The sequence below is a fragment of the Phascolarctos cinereus genome, unplaced genomic scaffold (assembly GCF_003287225.1).
Source record: "Phascolarctos cinereus isolate Bilbo 61053 unplaced genomic scaffold, phaCin_HiC Scaffold_7;HRSCAF=346, whole genome shotgun sequence".
NCBI lineage: Eukaryota > Metazoa > Chordata > Mammalia > Diprotodontia > Phascolarctidae > Phascolarctos > Phascolarctos cinereus.
In genome coordinates, this window is record NW_027556180.1 from 44757773 (window position 1) to 44780683 (window position 22911).

Here is a 22911-nt window from a genome sequence, read left to right on the forward strand (position 1 = left end):
ACTGTGATTCTATGACTACCTCAACAGAAAAACGCATCTGAAAGCTACAGCTGTTATTTTCTAGCAACATTAGGAAGAAAGTATTTTGGCCTTCCACAGGATCTAACAAAAAGGAACTGCTTAGGGGCAAAGAGGAAAGGAAATCTGAATTTCCAATAATAGACAGTGGAACAAATGTAATTTTGGGAGAAATGGGTTAAATATAAGAGAAGAGTGTGGTTTGGGAATTTAAGACCTGGGGAGTCACAGGACTTGACAGGCATCCCATTATCTTGGGAAGAAAGCTTTCACCATCTCCCTGCCTCTAAAGGACTGAACACTTGCTCCTGAAACTATCAACCATTTAAATAAAAGAATGCTCATACAATAATGATAAGAATTTGTCAAGCAAGCAATGCTAGAGCAATACTGGCCACCTCATCATTGTAAATAATAAGTATTTGCTTGTACATATCATGGGTTATTATCTCCTAAGAAGTAATGTGTTTATTTTTCCTTACAACATTTTGCTTTCTACATCACATAAAATACCCAAGAAGGCAAAATTCATGAAAGATTACATTGGCTGCCCAAGGAATGCTCCTTTTCCTCTCCTGCCCCCCTCAAAGGATCATCCTTCCATTCTGTTGTAAAGAGAGAAAAACAGTGGCAAAGGAATCAGCCACTTAAAATTATTCATATTTGTGACAAAGACACTAAATACACGTCAATGCTAATAAAAGTTTTTATAGCCTTTACCCACCCATCAATAACCCACTTAATTCTACAAGGACTTTGTAACATTACTCATCACCAAAAATTCATTTCTCCAACTGACTCAGCCAAAATCCAGTTTTACCGTTAAAGGTTGCTACCAAACCCTAACAAACACAGGGTGAATTTTGGGCAATAAAAAAATCTGCCCACATAACTGTTCTTGTGTTAACAATTCAATGGATTCAAATTTCTTCTCCATTGCCCATACTACTGAAGTGATATAAATAATTCTCAAACTCAGATCTGGCTGCACAATCTGCTCTCGTAGACATTCCAATAAGGGAGTTTTTGGACAACATTTTAAACAATGCCAACACCCCATTGAGGAGGCAGCCTGGTGCCCTGGAATGAGGCCTAGCCCTGGAAGTAGAGAATTTGAGGGTTCAAATTCTGCCCGGTAGAGGTTGTTCTTCTTATACAGGATACCTTTCTAACTCCCCCACCTCCCCCACTTCACTTCTACCTTCCATTTACGTTGTATGTACAGAGTTTCATGATACTTCTCTCATGAGAATGTGAGCTCTTTGAACAGATAAGCTCAATGCAAAATTTTCTAAGGAGAGCAGAGGGATTTGAAGGCAGCCCAATTCACTTTCTTTCATCTATCCCTCCCCATTGTTCTATATCTTCCCCATCTTCCCTTCCTTCTTCCTGTTTCAGAGAAAAGAAGCGACCTTCCCCACTTGCTGAAAATAACACGTAAACTGCGGTTTCTTAAATTTATTTCTTCTTTTTGTTTTTCTGAATTTGCCACCATGAACATTTTTGTGTGCAGAGAACAGTAAAAGAGCTTTGGGTATGAAGCAATGACCCTAGTATATTCAGCTTGGTTTTTTTAGCTTTGAGTCCAACATATTTAACTTGGGCCCCCAATTTCCCCCAGAGCTTTGGTCCATCATTCACTCCCCCAAATGGGCAGCCTCACTCTCCCAAGCCTGTTGTATGAGTCAGTCCTTCTCTCTCTACCAATGGGTACATATCTCTCCAACCACCACCTGTTCTCCTCCCGTTTCTCCCTTATTTCATGTATTCATCTCAAGCTCCAAACACAAGGAAGCTCCAAACAAGCTCCAATCCTCTGCTGGGCTCCACACTCTTCAAAGTCTTTCCCACTGGTCATTCTCACTGAGCTCTCTCACCCCCAACACTTGAGAATGCCCACTCCCCATAATTCTCTCTTTCCTGACCCTCATCTGCTCCTGTCTCTTTGCAAACAGCTTTGTTGTCTCTGACTCCCTCTTCCTTCCTCTACCATTAAGTGTAGTTTTTTCCCCACCCACTTATTAAAGTTTCACCTCTCCCACCCTCAAGGTTTTGTTCTCAAGGTCTCAGCCGCTAGACTTACTAATGAGAGTGAGTCAGGAGGGGAACAAGGCAGATCTGAACCATGAATACACTGACCTTAAGCAAGGAGTAAAAGAGTCTATGCATACTGCTGCCCAAAATGTTTTGGGAAGGGAGGCTGTGTCTATAAATCAGGTCACTGGCACACCTTGTGTCTTAAAGACCCAAGTTAGAATCCTGCCTCAGACAACTGCTAGCTGTGTGACCCTGAACAAGTCACTTAACCTCCGTCTGCTTCAGTTTCCTCAACTGTTAAATGGTGATAACAGCAACATCTATTTCACAACCTTTCAAGAGTTTCTTTGAAGAAATATTTGGAATTTTCCCCTTCACCGCTGATAAAGCATTCAAGATTACTGAAATTCTTCCTACCATCTGAGAAAAGAAAATGGCCACCCACAGTCCTACAGATATCACTGGGGCTTAAGTTACCCCAAGGGGAGAGATGTTGTTGAAATTCTTTGGAGTTTTCCTCCTTAAATAAATCATTTAATCCAAAAGACTCATTTGGAATATTGGAGAGAAAGTCATTCCTCCAAGAATTCTTTCCTAGACAGTCAATTGCTCAGAGAGTGAAGTTTATTCTGAAACTCCATTTTAAAAATAAAGTTAAGTGTAAAGAAATATACCTCAGCTATACAAACAAAAGCAACACTAAGTGACTAAATAGAAAAAAAAATCTTATTTGAAGGGGAAAAAAGAAAAAAAAACTTTTAGGGATTTCCCCTGTGAATTGTAACTTTTGTTCCAATATAGTACATAACTGGACAGAAATAAGTTATATGTTAATTCTAAGACTTGTTACTTTGTGTAGCTTGGCAACAAACAGTGTCTTGTCCATGGTAGGATGTCAATAAATGTTCGTGGATTAATTAACCTACATATTTAGATGCAGAAAAACCAAAATGGTAGGCAAAAGCAGATAAAGAAATAGACCTGTTTGTTCTTAATCATTGATGGAACACGATGCCTTTTCTTCTAAGAATCTAAAAGTCTTTATTTTGAATATTAAACATTTATCTAATTTAAATATTAAGGTATTATTATCCCAATTTTTGTTAATAGGAAAATAGAGACAGAGCACTTAAAAGAATTGGGCACAGAAGCTACTTTCAGATTCTACCTATACTATTTTTTTTTCAGGAATTGTTCCTGAAAACATGTCCCTTTCCCCCAAAGAGGATTCATGCTCAAGGTTTATTTTAATTCCATAATGTGATGGTTATTTATACTGTAATCATACCAGTCTCTCCTATAACTCAGTCACATCTCCCAAACTAAATCAAGAGGTGGGACATGAGGGGAAGGGGACGGGAGGCTGCCATGACAGGCCAGGTGGGGACATAGGACACAGTAAACTGGCAAAGACACTTCAGTGGGAAGGAGGCTCCTCTGCCCACCTGCCCTGAAACAGTATGGCAATAACAAGCCAGCACTGTTGACAGAGAAACAATGCACTACCTAGAGCCATAGGCGTAAGTAATGGAAGGTACCTTAGATTCATTTCCAACTCCGTACAATGGGGAGGAATATAAGATCAAAGAAAAGCAATAACTTACCCAGGTTTACTTAAGGCAAAAATAACAGCTGGAATCATGGAACCATCGCTTTAGTGCTGAAAGGGACCTTAGAGATTACCTAGCCAAACCTCATTCAAAAGACTGGGATACTGAGGCCAAGAAATGTCAAAGGATTTGCTCAACATCATGGAGTAATAGAGCTGGGCATTGAACCCAAGTCAAGTCTTGCATCCTCTACATCAGGGCTTCTTAAACTTTTTCCATTCACGACCCCTTTACATTCCTAAAACTTAATATACTTAATAAACTTAAACCCCATATGGGGTCACAAAGTTTACATTTAAGAAACATTGCTCTATAAAGATATGCTGGCTCATAGCAATTAGGTTGCCTCTTATCCTTTCTTTCTGGGACCCTGGGATCTGCTCTACCTCAGAACCTCGAGACTTGGCTCTCTCCACCCAGAAAAGTCAACACGGATTGACGACATTTTAAAATCACTTGCATTACTGTCAAACCCGATTCTGTGATTTTCCAGGTCTGATTTTTTTTTAACCAGATGATGATTTGCAGTTGGACAAAAGCTAGCTGTCGACAAGAATGGGCTTGTTTCGTTCCTGATATTCCTGGCACATAGCCCTACACATTACAAATGGTAAGCAGTTGCTAGATGTCAGTTGAATTCACCTGGATTAAGTGTGTTCACTTGAGATGCCATTAAAGTTTGAGGCAGGGTCTTAGAGCACTAGAGAATAAATTTCCCATCTATACTTGTAAATGTCTTATCAATCTTCCCAAAACATACTCATTTAACAGATGCACTCTGCATACATAAAACTGAAAAGTCCTTAATGATAGAAGGGACTCAAATCTTCACCAAAGCACAAGCAAGGTATTTATGTGCCCCAGGCAAGGTCTGAAATATGTACCCCCCACGTTTGAAATTTGTGTTCCCTTTGTTCTGTTCACTGGAGGCTTTGAGAACCTTTTCTCTAACAAATGTAATGATGTATCACAAAAAAAAATACCTATGTAATATGGATTGCTGGATTTTCTGGGATTAAAATTATATTCATGTAGAAAATGTGACATTAAAAAAAGTTCTCTTAAAAAAAAACAACAACAACACTGCTCTATACCAAGCTGCAGATAATATGAACCCAGACTCTCCAAGTCCTATTTAAATAATACTATACTACCTTTATGTTGCATGATACATTGTTACAGGAGGTACACATGGCCTTCCTGTCCCCCCAACGTTTAGAATGCTCTCCACTTTCCCTTCCACCTCCTGGAATCTCTAACTACAGTCAAGTGCTATCTTTTTAAAAGACCTGTCCTGATCCCCCTAGTTGTTAACATTTCTCCTGGTCCCAAATGAAATTCCTTTTTTTTTTCTTTTGGCTTTTATTATCTGTCCTTCCTACTTAATTGAAAAATAAAAAGTGAAAATAAAAAATGCATAGTCCGGGAAAGCTAATTCCCATTTTGGCCATGTCCAAAAATTACAGGTTTCTTTCTATATTTTAAGTCCATCAGCTTCCTAGCAGGAGGCAAATGGTGTGTTTCATCTCTAGTCCTTTGAACACATTGTTTATCATTGATGAAAGGCCTCAAGCCTTTCAAAGTTGTTTTTCTCTATAATACTGCTGTTACATAAATTGTTCTCCTAGTTTTGCTCACTTTATGCTGCATCCTTTTGTCTAAGTCTTCCCATGAAATTATCTGTGTGTGTATATTTATCATACAAACCTATTTATGCATGTTGCTTCCACAATCCCCCATCCCCCACCACAAATGGATATATAAATTACTTGGTGACAAGGATGATTTCCACCATTGCATTTTTCATCTATCTATAGTTGAAAGTATATTGCTTCTTTCAATGCTCTTCTCCAAGCTCCTCCTTTTCTGATTACCCCAGTGTCAGCCAAATCCCACTTTCATCCAATAACTGGGGGGTATAGGGGGAGTGGAGGGTGAGTGAGAGTTGGTGAATATGTCTCATATTTTTCTGTTTACTTGTCTCCCTCTGGTAGAATGCAAGTGCTCTAATGGTAGGAATGGTCACATCTAAGTGTAGTAGTTCCAATGACTAGCATAATGCTTGGTATACAGAAGTCTAAAATTTAAAGAAATTTTTAAAAAAGGGGCAGGTAAGTGGCGAAGTTGATAGAACAGTGGCCCTGAAAGTCAGGAGGTCCTGAGTTCAAATCCAGCCTCAGATCAAACACTTGACACTTAGTAGCTGTGTGACCCTGGGCAAGTCACTTAACCCCAATTAGAAAGAAAGAAAGAAAGAAAGAAAGAAAGAAAGAAAGAAAGAAAGAAAGAAAGAAAGAAAGAAAGAAAGAAAGAAAGAAAGAAAGAAAGAAAGAAAGAAATTAAAAAGTATATAGAAGTCACTTATATAAAAGCCTTCCATATGTTGTGTGTGACTTCACGTATCAAACTGTTTGCCTTCTCAAAGAGTGGAGTGGGGCAGAAGGGAAAAACAGAATTTTGAACTAAAAATATTTTTCAATGATTATTAAAAGTATCTAATGGGATAAAAATAATTTTAAAATAAATTCTTCCTGATTGTCTGATATCATTGGTACTTGATAAATCCTTATTGAATTGAATTTCCCCTGTTTAAGTCCTTTTTGATCGACAATTGATAAATTTATGATCAACAATAACTACATTGCTCTATGTAGAGATCCATGCACCCTATTTGCCTCAGTTTCCTCACCTATAAAATGAGCTGGAGAAGGAAATGGCAAATCACTGCAGTGTATTTGCTAAGAAAACCCCAAATGGCATCACGAAGAGTCGAACACCACTGAAATACAACTGTATGTCTGTCTATCATGCTTTACATTTTACAAAAAAATAGAATGAATCCAATGTTCTGAATTTTTAATTCATGACAATGTATAAGCTGTTCAGTAAAGCCCTCATACTGGAGCACCTGGAAAGCTTACCTTCCCCATGTCACTGTGGCTAAATATCCCCTGGCAACCTATTCCAGGTTGGAAAGCTCCCAACATCTCTTTCTCCACCCTGGCCTAAATGGAGCTGACCTCTCAAACCTTTGCCTGGAGCAAGGTCATGATGGAATGCAAAAAAAGTCTCTGGAGACTGGGTCACCATGGTGACTAGACATGTCATCCCAGCCCATGGGCCTTTCCATAATAATTACTAATTAAATATAAACGTATATGTGTCTGCTTAGATATTGAATTGAAGGCATTCAGATTCTTAAGGCCTAGTCAATCACCTTCCAACTAGAGAGACTTCCAGGTTGTCAGAAACTGTAATTAGTTAAGAGTTGCCTGTTAAGTCTCCTTCTTGCGGCCAGATGATACAAACAAACACACAAAGTTAATGCAGCCACAGTAGGAGTACCTGGAAGGATACAACAAGTGCTTAATAAATGCTCTTTTCGGTAGAACAGGGAACATTATCTCACAGAAAAATAGAAAAGAAAAGTCTCTTACGGTGGAGGGGAAATGGGGGAAGGTGGGAGGGAATGAGTGAATCGTATTCTCATCAGATTTGGCCTGAGGAGGGAATAACATACACACTCATTTAGGTATGGAAATCTATCTTACCCTAACAGAAAAATAGTAGGGGAAGTGGACAAGAGAGCAGGGAGATGATAGAGGGGAGGGCAGACTGGGAGAGGAAGTAATCAGAAGCAAACACTTCTGAGGAGGGACAAGGTCAAAAGAAAGAATAGAATAAATGGGGGGGTGGAAAAGGAGTAAGGGAAATAGAGTTAGTTTTTCACAGTATGACTACTATGTTTTACATAACTGCACGTGTATAACCCGAATTGAGTTGCTTGCCTTTTCAATGAGGGTGGGTGGGGAGGGAGGAAGGGGGGAAATTTGGAATCCAAAGTTTTAAAAACACATGTTAAAAAAAATGTTTTCGCATGCAACTGGGAAATAAGAAATATAGGAAATGGGGTACAGAAATCCATCCTGCCCTATAGGAAAATAGAAGAAGGGAATAAGAGAAGGAGCGGGGAGAGACAGAAGGGAGGGCAGACTAGGGGAAGGGGTATTCAGAATACATACCATCTTGGGGTGGAGGGAGGGGGGAAATGGGGTGAAAAATTGGAACTCAAAATCTCGTGGAAGTGAATGTTGAAAACTAAAATCTGATCCAAAAAATTTTTTTAAAATGCTCTTTTCCTTTTTCCATTCTTTTTTTCCCTTCCTTCCCTCTTTTCTTTTCTTCCCTTTTGCCTTTCTTTCCTTACTTTCCCTTCTTCCTTCCCTCTCTTGCTTATTTTTCGCTCCTCTTCTCTTTCTATACTTCATCTTTTAGTGACCACATAAGTTCATTTTATCAACTCGGCAAACGACTCCCAGCCAGATCTACACCTGCTTCCTTAGCTCTGGTCCCACATCTCCAATTGCCTACTGGACATGGTCAGCTGGATATCACACAAGCATCTCAAGTTCAACATATCCAAAATAGAATTCTTTTCCTCACCCTGTACCAATTTATCTAACTTTCCAGTTTTTATTGAAGACATAATCATCTTTCTGAGTCAAATTTAAAACACTAGTGTCATACCGGATTCCTCAATGTCCCTCAACCACTGGCCATATGCAATCAGTTGTAAAGTCGTGTTTATTTATTCTACCACCACACCATCCCTCATGACCATCTCCTTTTCACTCACAAAGCCACTTCCTTGGCATCGATCCTCCTCATTTCCTGCCTAGGCTAGTCCAACAGTTTCCTGATTGATCTCCTGGCCCCTCCTTTCTCCACATGGTTATTCTAGTAATAGTCCTAAAACACAGGTCTGATCATGTCACTCCCAAGCTCAGGAAGCTCCAAAGACTACCTATTGACACCTGTAGTTTCAGCTACAAACTCTTCTCCTTGGCATTTAAATCCTCCAATATCTGGCTCTAGACATTACGTATTAATCTGCTATTGTACAGCTTAATTCTTGTAGTTCCTCACATATGACATGTCATCTCCCATCTCCATATTCTTGCATAGACTGTTACATGCATAAACTGTTCATGCCTGGAACATAACCACTCCTCATCACCACCTCTTGGAATCCCTGTTAAGTTGATTCAGTGGTGTCCAAATCTTCTTGACCCCATCTGGGGTTTTCTTGGCAAATTTGCCATTTCTTTCTCCAGCTCATTTTACAGATGAGGAAACTGAGGCAAACAGGGTTAAATGACTTTCCCAGTTGGTAAGAGTCTGCGGCTGGATTTGAACTCAGGAAGATGAGTCTTAGAGCAAGCATTCTATCCACAACGCCATTAGCTTTCTTCAAAACTCATTTCAAGCAGGACTTCCTACATGAGAATTTTCCTGTCCTCATTTCTCTACCTCCTTCCTTCCACTGAAAGTCCCTCCCCTTCCCTCTCACTAGCCATCACCTTGGATTTACTTGGATCTTTATTTTGGATCTACTTATTATATGCAGCTATTCCAACAGAATATAAGTTTCTGGAGAGCGGGGATGGTTCCATTTTGTCTTTGTACCCCTATGTACCTCGAACTGGGGCAAGGCATACAATGGAGCTTAATAAGTTGTTGTGTTTTCCGTTACCAGGGGCTTTGGCATGCAGTTTCGTGGAGGCAAATTCACTAGAGACCCACCTTTGTCCCTTTCTTAGGCAATAAGAGATTATGCAAAATCCTGTAGGTGTTTGTCAATAAGATGGAAAATAGAATGTCTGTGACAACTCAAAAAGGTTTTTATTTTTTGACCTAAAGTTTATGGGGGGATCTAGCTTCAATTTTTGTTTGACTCATAGAAAATAACCATTTTGGTAATCTGCACTCCAAAAAGTAATTACTGACAGCTATAGGGCTTAGGAAACTATCGTGACCATTTATACTCCATTCTGCCCACATGTGTCACAGAAATATCGGGTAAGTTGTGAGAAGCCCTTTCCTGCTATGCTCAGAAAGCAGTGAGCAATCAGTCAACAAAAACAATAACAATAAAGCTCGAGGGGTGGGGGTGGGGCAAGAGAGCGATTTAGGGAAGTAGCAAGGGGTTTTTTTTTTAACGTGGTAAAATTGAAACAGCCACTGGCAAGAGAAAATGAAATCCCTTTCCACTAAATCTACACAATACAGTTACAGAGTAACTTCCCCACACCACTAAGAAACATAAGCCTCAACCCCTTCGGGTAGGAGGAAGGAGTGAGTTATTTCTCCCTCTGAAAAGACTAGTTTTGAGTCTACATCATAAAGAATTGAATAGATTTATCTCAGGTTGGCAGGAAGGAGGAGAACAGAGAAGAGGTGTCAATTATGTCACGGTTTCACTTTGTTTTACATACAGTATCACAACTGAGCCTCCCAACAGTGTTGTGAGATAGATACTGGAGGTATCATTCTCCCCATTTTACAGTTGAGGAGACTAAGGCTCAACCAAGGTTGAGTGACTTGCCCTAGGTGTCCAAAATGGAGATCTGAACCCAAGTTGTCCTAAATCCAAGTACAGCTGTACTTCATCTGTTACGACATGATTCCTTGTCAGATAGGATTTATTCTCCGCCTCAACTCCCACGTAACAGATCAGAAGAGGGAAACTTGGTTTTGTTAAGTAAATTCTCCAAGACCACACAGATCTGAGAGGGAAGAACTGACTGTATCCTGACTACCAGACTCCTCTGCCTTCCTAGGGCTGTCTCACTAAAAGACGAAGTTCCAGCAAGGCAGAACAGAAAAGAGCTCCTCTCAGGCGATTCTAAGAAGAGGAGTTAGGATTAATCAGGTTCACTGGAAATCTCAACAAAGTTACCTGATGGGGTATGGGCCAAGCCAAGACCTTTGCCCCTTGCCCAGAAAAGAATTTGGGTCCCATTTGTCTACGGGCCCCAGAAAAACCTTAAATTTTATTTGACTTCACTCTGGTCTCAAAGGGTTATCTGAGGATGGCTTTTCCTTATCGACTCTCCCTATCTGCCTTTGAAAACGCAGTAAAGCCCTAGTGTATACTTCCTACCTTTAATTTTATCCAGATCCCATTCAAACCTCTTCCTTCCAGTTCCCTTCATTATCCCACTGTCTATTCAACCTCCCAGAAATTCCAATTGGAATATTCCCTAAACTCACCCTAGCTTCAGGATCTTTCTCCTAGCCCCTCCTCTAAACACCCAAAATTATTTGAGTCTATATAAGATCCATCCTGGCCCCCATTTAAACCCTGAGACTTCCTCATGCCCACCCATCCTTATGGGTGTCACTAATTTTCAGATTCCTTAAGAATCTGGCCTGTATGATTTATCCCTAAATACACTTTTTCTCTGGCTGAAAGATTTGGGCCAAATTCTTTCGGGCAGGACCCACGTGTCATTATTTTGCAGTTCCAGCACCCTTAAACCTCTAGACCTCATCATTACCCACTAAAAATCATGGTGGATAGTGTTAGAGCCAGGCAGAGCTAGGTTCAATCCTAACAGGCACATCAGCTATATAACCCTAAGAAAACCTTCAACCTCTCTGGGTCTGTTTCTTCATCTGTAAAAGAAGGGTGTTGTTCTAAATGACCTCTAAGCTTACTTCCACCTCCAAATATATGATCTTATGATCTAATACAGCAAAGCACATGTCCAAATCTCAAGAGCAAAAAAAAAAAAAACACAACGCATAAATAAATAAATCATCTCTTACTCATTTTTTCCTACGTGCAAAAGTCATTCTCATTGAACTACATCACTGAAGTCATTCTCATTCTCTCTAGCCCCACAGCCTATGTTTTCTTCTGAGCTTTTCTCATTGTCCATCTGGTTTACTCCTACATTGGCCTCCCTGTTTAGCCCAGTGATCTCCTGGATCCAAGATATTTCAAAATACAGCTTGAAAGAGTATTTATTCTCCAGCACCCCATGTTGCCATAGCCACCCCTCCATCCCTTCTCCCGTTTCCGTCTGCTTTACCCCCATCAAATTCATTCCAGATGCTCATCTTTCACCAAATATTTTGGAACATCTTTTTTTTTTAAATCAATGAACCTAATGCTAACTTCCTCAGTGTCAATCCAATTTATCAACCCCATTTGCCCTCCCAGCTGGTACTAGTGATAAGATGGAGAAAGTGGCCAGCTGACAGTAGGAAGGATTTACTTAGCCAATCAACATTCTAAAGTTTCAAAGTAATCAAATACTAATATACATGAGCTGACTTTATTATATTGAATTTTTTCACTTTGGGCCAAAAACATGGTTTCAACAGTACTGGGAGCTCCCAGTGAGGAAATTCTATCAATGCAGATCAGCATTTGCTCTCCAACTTACAGTGTTCCCAAGGCAATGAGACATTTTCTGTGAGGTCAGCTCCCTAGCCATTGTGCCACATTCCACAAGATGAGAAAGGGATGGACCACAGATCTAGAGCCTGAAGGGACCTCAGGTCATCTAGTCCAATTGCCTCATTTTAGGAAAGTAACTAAGTCCTAGGAAAGTTAATAACTTACCCAAGGTCACAGAGGTAGTAGTATCTAAGGGGAAAACTGGCACTATTATCTCCAGTTTACATAACTGGAAAATGAGGCTGAGAAAGGTTAATGTCACACAGTAAATATCTGAGACAGGTCCTCTTGACATCAAGTCCAACACTTTCTCTATTGTGTCATCTAGTTGCCATGGCATACTAAACACCTACTATGTGCAATGGCAATCCCACAGGATGCAAAGGCAAAAAGAAATGCTTTCTCTTACTTTTTCAAAGTTTCTATTATGCTAGAATTATGTCTGGAAGAACATAGGACAGTGAACATTATTACCTCTGGAAAAACATTACCACAATGTCTCATACATAGTGGGCACTTACTAGTCGTTCACTGACTGACTGGAAGAAGCCTTTTATCCTTTTCTTTACCCAAACCTAGTAGTATATCTATTTTCATCCTATCTCTTAGCATATCACAAGGTGATATTACAAGTGTTTAACAATTTGCCCAGTGAGAAAGGCAAACCTAAAGACTTTTTTTTTCAACTTTGCAAGCTCAAACATCTGAGTCGAATCTCCCAAGGAGGAAGGAGCCATAAGTGAAACTGAGCATGCTCCTGGTAGAAAACAGTAATGTCAACACAGCCATAAGGTACAACTTTACTGAAGCTTGAGGAGCAACCACCTATCTATTCAGTGAAAGGAATAGCTTTATTTCCTATTACTCCATATCACCGACATGATAATTCCTTTAAGGTCTAAATGCTGACTTTTATGCATGCCAGCCAACACACTCTGTGGGTGCTGACCAAAAGCTTAAGGCTATTATGAAAAGTATGAACTTTTTTCTCTGAAAGAGCCCCCATATCTGAGTTTCGCCACAAAACACACTCTAGCGTGCTGAGTCTGTAGGTGACTTTCTTACACTTCAGCTATTTGCATACCACTAGTTTCATCTACGTCAAATTTAAGACTTAAAAACCACACAGATAGAAAGGAAAAGATTAGTACCTGCTTGCAGACCAACAATGGGGTGGTTACTAGCTGGGGCCAGCTGAACATCTCTCTATACCTTGAAGTTAAGCCAGAAAAAAGGTCAGAAACAATCACTCCAGGTATGTATTATAAAAGACTTTTTCATATGCTCTTACTATAGAGGGGAAATCTATGGTTTTTCTACATCTAAAGCAAGGGCAGGGTGGAAATGTCCAGCATATTCTAGGCTTTGGTTGGCAACTGCACATTTTCATGCTAAATTCTTCTAGAAACTCTGGCTAGAGACCCACAGAGTGCACTGCTGGCTAACCTGGGACACCATGTTAAGGAAGGGGCTTGGTTTGAAATCAGAAAACTTGGTTTCAAATCCAGTCTCTACAACTCATTATCTGTGTAAACTTGAGAAAGTCAATTAACAATGACCTCTAAAATTTCATAGAGTTCTGAATCTATGCCATATGACCTATGACACTTCTCCTTAATGTCCATCTCTCTCTTAAATACAAAGCTTATCCATTCTTATAAAGAGGAAGAAGAATGTTCAAACATTCAACCCTTAGATTTCTGAGAGTCTCTGCCTTGAGGCTGGAGAAAATCTGAAGTTCTTGGCCTTTTACATCTGGGTAAAGTGCTCCTTAAAATGGCTCTCCTCCACAACACTGTGAATGATTTGTTTCAATAAAATTCTTCAGTGGGCTTTTCAAATAATGGACGGTAAACAGTAAAGCCTGGACTGTCTCTACAGAAGAAGCAACAATGAGTGGGCTGAGAGAAAGCCTGAATTCTTTTTCTTTTTGTGTCCCTCATATTTGCACCTGATTTAACGGTGCCTCAAACTCCCACAGTACTACTAAACCACGTTGATGATGATGATGATGATTCGGAATAGCAAAAAAATCCTGAGATGTCTTGAGAATCATAAAGATTAATGTTCAGTATAGCTTATGTATTAAGTAAGCTGTGTCCTTACCATACTCTAAATCTCTTTTAAATTGCTATCCCATGCTTGGTATATATGAACTTCTATTGGACATAAATATTAAATCAATTAGAGTTGGAAGGGGGCTTAGAGATCATTTAGTGTATGCCCCACGTTTTATCGATGAGCAAACTGAAGCTCAGAGGGAAAGTGACTTATAGGTTACTCCGTAAATGGCAGACAGGATGTGAACTCAGGTCCACTGACCAGATCTCCCACCTTCCTTCCCCTTCTTTAAAGATTAAGTGCTGGGGTCCTAGGATCCTAGATTAGAGGTGGAAGGGACCTCAGAGTTCATCTCACCCAACCCCCTCATTTTTACAAATGAGGCTCAGAGTTAAATGACTTGTCCAAGATGATACAGGTACCAAGTGGCCAAGCCAACTCCAGACCCAAGGCTCTTTCATTCACATCCTATTCCTCAACCAGTCTGGTTGAAGGAGCGTTTTCTATACAATTAACCAATGGATGTATATCAAACAACTACCATGGGAGGTGGGAGGGGACCAAGGAAGGACAAATATGAGAAGTATAAGACACTGTTTGTCAGAAGAAAAGACTGATGCATGAAAAAACAGGAGAACAGTATAGGAGTATAGGACAAAATCCACTCCAAAGCAACTGTTTATTATTACCTACTAATAAATATAAAGAAAACAAACGAGTCCTTGTCCTAAAAGAGCTTGTATTTTGCTGCCTGTGGTAGTGGATAAAAGGCTGGATCACTGTTGAGAAAATCTGGGCTTAAACAGTTCACTAGCAGTGAAACCCTGGGCTGGGTATTTGTGGGGGCAGAAAGGGAAAAAAAAGTATTTATATCATGCTAAGTTAGCTATGTGCTAAGCACTTCATTGTTATTATCTCATTAGATCATCATAATAACCCTAGGAGGTAAGTGCTGTTATTATCCCCATTTTATAGATGAGGAAACTGAGGCAGATAGAAGTGAAATGACTTGCCTAGGGTCACACAGCCAGTAAGTCTCTGAGGCCAGATTTGAACTCAGATCTTACTGAGTCCAGGCCCAGCTCTCTACCTACTGTGCCATCTTGCTGCCCCAATTAACTGCTCTCTGCCTCAGTTTCCTTATCTGTAAAAATGAGAATAACAATAGCACCTGCTTCAGAGGGTCATCTGTACAGATCAATGCAGATAAGCAATTTTTTGCAAATCTCAAAAGATTATATAAATGTCTATTATTATTTGTTCCTAGGGGGAGGAAGCAGAAGGGTAGAGCATGAATACACATAAGTAAATAAAATTACACAAAGAAATTTTAAGAGGGTGAGAGCTGTGTCAAGTAGGGAAGGGAAAGGAAGGTCTCCTGGGACGCAGCCCCTGATCTGTGTTTGTGGAAGGAAGGGAGGATTCTCATTCTTTAATCAAGTGCTAAATAATGTGGTCCAGATGGCCAAGGCCATTAGGTGTCCAGGCTTGGGCACATCAGTGAGGGCCAAAGTCGTCAGGGGAGGCTTCTGGGAAAGGTTTGGCCTTCAGCCGGTCCTTAGGGTTTCAATAAATGGAAGAAATCACCAACATGAGCACAGACACAGAGGGAGAGAGGGACATGGCATGTCCCCAAGGCAGTGAGGGGGTCAAAATCCTCCCAAAGGGAGCATGCACATTGTGGAAATAAAGTGAAATAAAAACAGTTACCAGAGCATCTCATAATCCCATAGGACTTGAAGGCTAGCAAAGAGCTCTCCCGCTAACAATACCCTGAGGTGCTAGAGCAAGAATTCTCATTTGCACTTTATTCAACAGGGATGGTGGCTTCTCAGGGAGGGGAAGGGACGTATTTGTCTGTGGTCACCCAGTGGATGATGCCTCCCATCCTAATTGTTCATAGAACTTTATTGTTAATTTTATGGTTTTTTTGGGAGGTGGTATGTTCAGACTTGTGATTTTATCAGTGCAAGGAGGAAATTCCTCCTACTAATGGCAACTTCTCTGCCAACTTATAGAGTAGAAGAAAGAAGGCTGGCCTTAGAATCAGTAAGAGCTGGGTTCAAGCCCTCCTTCTGACCCACACTGCTTGTTTCAGTTACATGGGACCAAAAGGCATACTTTTACTCTTTCCATTGTGGGTTTTACCCAAAGTGTAGGCAAAAAGGCATGAAGTCCACTACTTTAAGAGCCAATCTGGAAGGAGATTAAAAATAGGAAATGAGAGATCAGATCAGGGAAGGCCCTTAAAACCTGAGAGAGGGGTTTAAGATTCTATAAGGCTGGAAATAGGCCAGATTCTAAATATCCAGATCCAGTTTTTCATTTACATGAAAATTTTAACTTTACATGAAATTTTACATATTCGTTACCTGGACAAAAACATAAAATTTCATCAAATCCTACTCCTTCAGTCAAACCCTGCTCTTCCACTTCATACACAGTGATATGCTTTCCTCCAGGCCTTCAGTAACAGTAGGGAGAAATTCCTCAGCCTGGCATCATCACTCTGCCAGCTTTCCTTCTCTTCCTCTTCTCCAACCTTAATGGACTTTTCACTGTTAAATGAACTCAGCATTCTATCTCTCTCTTTAACGCATTCACACAAACCACTCCCCAAACCTCTACTTTGTTGCTGCCCTAAATCCTTATCTCCCTTTTCTCTCCCCATCCCCCAGAATGTAAGGTGCCACCTACCTGCTGAAGCTCTCCCAGATTATTACAGCCCCCACCCCCTACCCCAGTTCCTGGAACTATTTCCCTCCTCAAATTTTCTTGGATTAATTTATCTGTGTACATCTTTAACCTCCTCAATAGCGTCCTCAAGAATGCTGAGTATCTGATGTACTGTAAGAGCTCAATAAATTTCTATTAAATTTAATTAACTTAGGTATATTTAATTTTCCAAGTAAATCCATCATTGAAAGCAATTATTAAGTGACTACCTATCTTTCTATATCTGTACATCTACATGGATGTCAATGTCATCATATCAGGCCTCAGACACTTGACATTTACTAGCTGTGTGACCCTGGGCAAATCTCTTAACCCTGACTGCCTCACCAAAAAGCAAAAATCAATATGTTAGCCAGTCACTGCTAAGCATTAGGTAAACAAAAGGAAAGAGAAAACAGCCCCTCCCCTGAAGGTGTCTACATTCCAATGGGCTAGAAGTCACTTAACCCCTCTGAGCCTCAGTTTCCTCAACTGTAAAATGAGGGGACTAGACTATGGGGCTTCCAAGGTCCCTCTCAACTCTAAATCAATTATCTTCTCATCTTATAAAAACGGATCTAAATTATTGTGTTGAAAGAAACTGGGTCCTGTTGCAGGAAACACACTTATGTTCTAATCTATTCATTCTGACCTTAGTAGAGGTAGGATCTCATCACAGAAACCTAATTGTGGCACTTTAGAAACCATTGTGCATCCCCCTTTCCCCATTTTGTAGATGAGGAAATAGTTTAGCTTCCTCTTCTGCAAAGCAGATACAGTTCTGTGATGATATGAGGCCACTGTCAGTAATTAAAGGTTCACATGCCAGGAGCCAATAGTCAAGAGTGCACAGATATGGAAATGGACCGTCTAATCCCTGGGTGGGCACTTAGGATGAAGGTTTGGGAGCCAAGCCAAACAATCTAAATGGCCACCAAAGTGACCCTTCTCTGTCCCCTCAACTCAGCATTTCATCTCTCACTGAGCATTTTCAAGGCAGCCCCCCCCCCCATGCCTCCACATCTAGAATACACCCCTCCTCATCTCTGCCTCTTAGAATCTCTGCTTCCTTCAAGGCTCTGCTCTTAAAGGAAGCCTCCCCTGACCCCTCTGGCAGTTAGCAGTTTCTCCTTCCTGCAATGATATTGTTAATTACCTGTTTAAGTATTGTATACCCTTACAGAAGGTAAGGGCCTTGAAGGGTCTGTCCTTTGCTTCTTTTAAGTATCACCAGCACCTAACACTATTCCTTGCACATTATGGGCATTTAGCAAAAGCTTGCTATGCCAGCCTGGTGCTGAGTGAAATGAGCAGAACCAAGAGAACTTTGTACACAATAACAGCCATATTGTGTGATGACTAACACTGATAAACAACCTTTCTCAGCAATACAAGGATCTAAGACATCCCCAGAGGCCTCAGGGTGAAAATGCTATCCATATCCAAAGAAAGAACTATGGAAGTTGAATTGCTATCATTTTTTATTCTCTTCTGCTGAGTTTTGGTTCCTCTTTCTAATGGTTCCTCCTATTGGTTTTAATTTTTACTTACAACTTCACTAATGTGAAAATATGTTTAATAGGAATGTAAATGTATAGCCTATATGAGATTGTGCACCATCTTGGGGAGGATAGTGGGGAGGAAGAGGGAGAAAATTTTTAAACTCAAAAGCATATGGAAGTGATTGTTGATAAATCAAAATAAATTAATAAAATTTAAAAAAAAAAGCTTGCTATACCTGGAGCTTGCTACAACTAAGCTAAATTCCCTGCGGGCTCCAGGTTGTGCCAGGTATCTTTGTGGCTTGAGACCTTCAGCAAAAGCCCCAGTGAAAACACAAATCTGTTAAAACTCTGCCTCATGGCCACCCAGTTGGCCAAAACACCAACATAACTAATCTTCAATTCAAATCATGCATGACAATTCCTCAAAATAAAATCCTTCAGGGACAGCTAGGTGGTACAGTGGATAGAGCACTGGCCCTGAAGTCAGGAGGACCTGAGTTCAAATCCAGCCTCAGACCAAACACTTGACACTTACTAGCTGCGTGACCCTGGGCAAGTCACTTAAGCCCAATTTCCCCCCCAAAAAAAATCTTCAATTAGAATACTTCAGCAGCCCAGTTTGACCCACATTTATCTACTAGAAATTGCAGTAACAAGCAAGGGAATAATTTCCCCATGATCCAGTAGTAAATGGGTATATTCTAGACTAGATCCAGAGCACCCTAAATCCTTTTCTTGGGCCAGAAAATACATACATGAAGTCACTTAACCACTCTGAGCCTCAGTTTGCAAAGAGGAAATGTGATGGCATCATGTTTCATCATGCAAAGAGAAGGATTAAACAAGTGAAAATATGCTAGTTTTCTATTCAGTATCGAACACCATGACTGACCAACACTCTTAACCTGATGAACTCTGGCCAACGATCACTTGTTCTCTCAGCTGAAAGCTTTCCATCATCCCCTTTTCCTCATCCAGCAAATGTCCCAGTGTTGCCACATGTTACCTGTGGGACTGTGGATAAGTGAAGATAACTTTCCCCAGGCCTCAGTTCCCACATAAAAGAGGAGGCTGGACTTGATGACATGACCTCTCAAATCCCTTTCCAGGCCTAATCTATTGTGCTAGGTACTCTTCCAGTTTTAACCTACTGTAAGTCTCAAAAACTCAGAGCCCCCAAAAGCTTCACAAAGTGTATTTTTCAGCCACAAACCAACTCGTTTGAGACTCATTTCCTCTATGTTTCTGAGAACCTTAATGTCTTTGTCTCCTCTTCAAACAATACACTTCCCTAGTTAGCAACTAAAAAGCTACAAAAATGTGAAGGAGTGTATGTACATGCATGCGCATGTGTGAGAGAAAACAAAGTGTGATAGGGCAGATGACAAGATGCCAAGACCTTGGGACACATTCAAAAGGGTCTTTGGGATTCCAGTCTCTCTGTGATGTGCCCTGGTCAGATCATATGTGAGATACTCACTGGGTTCTCTTTGGGGTCTCTCTCAGCTGTAAGTTTAGCACTCATTCCATTTTAAAATTCTACCTCACCAGCTTTTCTAAGTTGTGATTTTCTTAAATTAAATCTCCTTGCAGGGCTTCCCCTCCTGGGATCTTCTGGGCACCTCCAAGTCTTTGCCTTTTCACAAAGAAAATGTATTCCAACAGCTCTCCCATCTGTATGATCTACAAAGACCTGGAGCCATTTACATATTTCTTCTACTTGATCTTCCTCGTTGGAATTATTGGGAGCTGTTTTGCAGTCTGGGCATTCACCCAGAAAGATGCAAACCCCAAGTGTGTGAGCATATACTTAATTAACTTGCTCACGGCAGATTTCTTGCTCACTCTAGCACTGCCAGTGAAAATTACTGTCGACTTAGGGGTGGCCCCATGGAAGCTAAAGATTTTCCACTGCCAAGTGACCGCCTGCCTAATCTACATCAACATGTACTTATCGATTATATTTTTAGCCTTTGTCAGCATGGATCGCTGTCTTCAGTTGACACACAGCTGCAAAATTTACAGGATACAGGAGCCTGGCTTTGCTAAAATGATATCCACAGTGGTATGGCTGATGGTTCTCCTGATAATGGTACCCAACATGGTGATTCCCATCAATGACATTCAAGAGAAGCCAATAGTGGGCTGCATGGAATTCAAAAAGGAGTTTGGGAGGAACTGGCATGTATTTACTAATTTCATATGCGTGGCAATATTCCTAAACTTCTCAGCAATCATTTTAATATCCAACTGCCTTGTCATCAGACAGCTCTACCGAAAAAAAGACAGCGAGAACTATGCAAACGTGAAACGGGCTCTGATCAACATATTGCTGATAACTGGGAGCTACATTATCTGTTTTGTTCCTTACCACATTGTCAGGATCCCCTACACTCTCAGCCAGAGCAATGTCATAACAGACTGCCCAACCAAGATCTCACTCTTTAAAGCTAAGGAAGCAACTTTACTGCTAGCAGTATCAAACCTATGTTTAGACCCTATTCTATACTATAACCTCTCGAAAGCATTCCGGTTAAAAGTGACTGAGATCTTTGCATCGCACAGGGAGACAAGTGTCCAGCAAGAAACACCAAGGCATACAAGCGAACTATAAGGAAACCACATTTTCGAGTTCTCACAAATACAAACTGGAAAATCTATATGGGAAGGAGTAAAAAACATTTGCTTGACAAAACCAGTGGACTAGTGTTAACTTTAGCCATGTGTCAGTAGCAATACCAAGTCAAACAAATGAGGATCGCTTGGTCTGCAGACACTGCCTGTAAAGAAGGCAAACCAGCTTGTGATTGCTCATACGCCTTAACCAAAATATTTATACAAAAACCCAGCAAGTTGTGTGGAATAACAGGTGCAAAACAAAACAACACCCCTGGCATCTAAATGAGGTTTATGAAACAGGCTCAATGAATTAGTTGGAAATTGATGGTGTATGGAACAGTTTTAAGACTCCTGGAATGACCTTGTCATTAAAAGTGACCAGAATAGTCTCAATAAAAGTGCCTGAGAAATACTAGTGGAATAGACCTGGAAGAGAACCAAAGTAACCAGTCCAAATAGTTCCAGTATTACCTTCAAACCATCAGTGGTTGGTTTTTCTCTCTATTATTCCAATGAGAGCAGTTTCAGAATTTCCCAGACTACGCGCTAATTTTCAAAATTTCATGTATATTTCTACATAACCCTTAAAGAAAAAAAATTTTGAAGAGGGCCTGGAAATATAGTAATTTGATTTTTAATAGTCTTAGTTGATTATATTCTACCCGAAGGCTGCAAATAAAGTTTGTCCAGCTTTAATAATAGTCAACCATATCATTTTGCTACTTGTGGTAAGTGAAAATGGTACAGTCATTGGCTCTGCCATCAGAGCACCTGGGTTAAAATCCTATGTCAGACATTAACTTTCTGTGAGATCTTGGGAGATTCATTTAACCTTTCTGAGCCTCAGTTTCCCCATTTGTAAAATGAAGGGACTAGATTTGCTGGCTTCAGAGTGTCCTAAATGTAGACTTATGGTTTTATAAGCCAAAGGAAAAACAATAACCACATAATGCTGTCAAACAACATCATCACAAAACTCAACATTGTAGATAAATCTGAAAATCACAAATACTATAGTAGCATTTCAAGAAAAAATAATCAATTTTCTGACCCTTGGTTTCTAAAAATAGGACCAGGAGTGATAGTGTTTGTCCAATTGTAGAAGAGTCTTAACCCATAGAATATGTTACAAATTACAGAATGCTAGCAGTGGGAGGTGGCTTCTTCAGACTATGCAGATGCTATAAACCATATGGTATTCCTTAACAGCACACTGAGAAGTGGGAAATATTGGCATTTAGAGTAAAAGGACAAGTTCCTTTTTACTGTTCTCATTGACATTTTGGTACTCATATCTTCCTTGTCACAAAAACCACTTTCTCAGGTAGGTCACAGATTTGGAACTAGAAGGCACCTGCACCTTAGAGATCATCTTGCCTTATACCCTCATATTATAGATGAGGGAGCCAAGAGCCAGAAAGACTGAATAAATTGTCAAAGGTCACAAAGGGGGAAAAACAACAGGGCTGGGATTGGAGCCCAGACTCTCTGAATCTAAATCCAGTATTCTTTAACATAAGGTCCTATGCTGGCTACTGCAGACCATCTCCACTTCAAAAAATGAAAGGAGTCAACAGATAACATCAAATTAGAAATCGGTAGATGGACTAAAATGAGGGGTAACGAAATGGGAAAATTTGAGGGATAATAATGTTAAACCTGAAGCAAAGAATATCACAGTAATTAAAACAGATGTGTTTCTTTTAGGGGTAGTTAGCTTGGCACCTCTGTACACATCACATGTACATGTACACATGCATGCACGCGCGCGCGCGCACACTCAGACACATCTTGTGACAACGGATTACATCATGGATCCTTGCCACTGGACAGCTATTTCTCAAATATTTGTACAAATACTCAGAGGATAAATCATAGAAGGAAACATGGATTTCTCCATGTAAAACATCTGCATAAGAATCCAATTTTTAAAAAATTTTTAAAAATGCCTACACCTTTCATTTCTTTTTATCCTCATCACAATCTTGTGTGGTAGCTGTGGCAGCTATTTATGATATAGATTTTATAGACCAGGGCTTCTTAAACTTTTTCTACTTGTAATACCTTTTTGTGTTTCATCAGTGTTCTTTGGAGTTGT

General features: G+C 40.2%; 2 protein-coding genes across 11 annotated transcripts in view; one reads left to right on the top strand and one right to left on the bottom strand.

Moving 5' to 3' along the window:
* Positions 1-22911, bottom strand: part of MED12L (mediator complex subunit 12L) — a 424290-nt gene that overhangs the window by 256421 nt on the left and 144958 nt on the right. The gene's annotated exons all lie outside the window — the stretch shown is intronic.
* GPR171 (G protein-coupled receptor 171) lies at positions 13047-21451 on the top strand. Its single transcript, XM_020980877.2, has 2 exons — positions 13047-13168; positions 19788-21451. The coding sequence occupies exon 2, from the start codon at positions 19846-19848 to the stop codon at positions 20806-20808; it is 963 nt and encodes a 320-aa protein (XP_020836536.1). The 5' UTR covers positions 13047-13168; positions 19788-19845; the 3' UTR covers positions 20809-21451.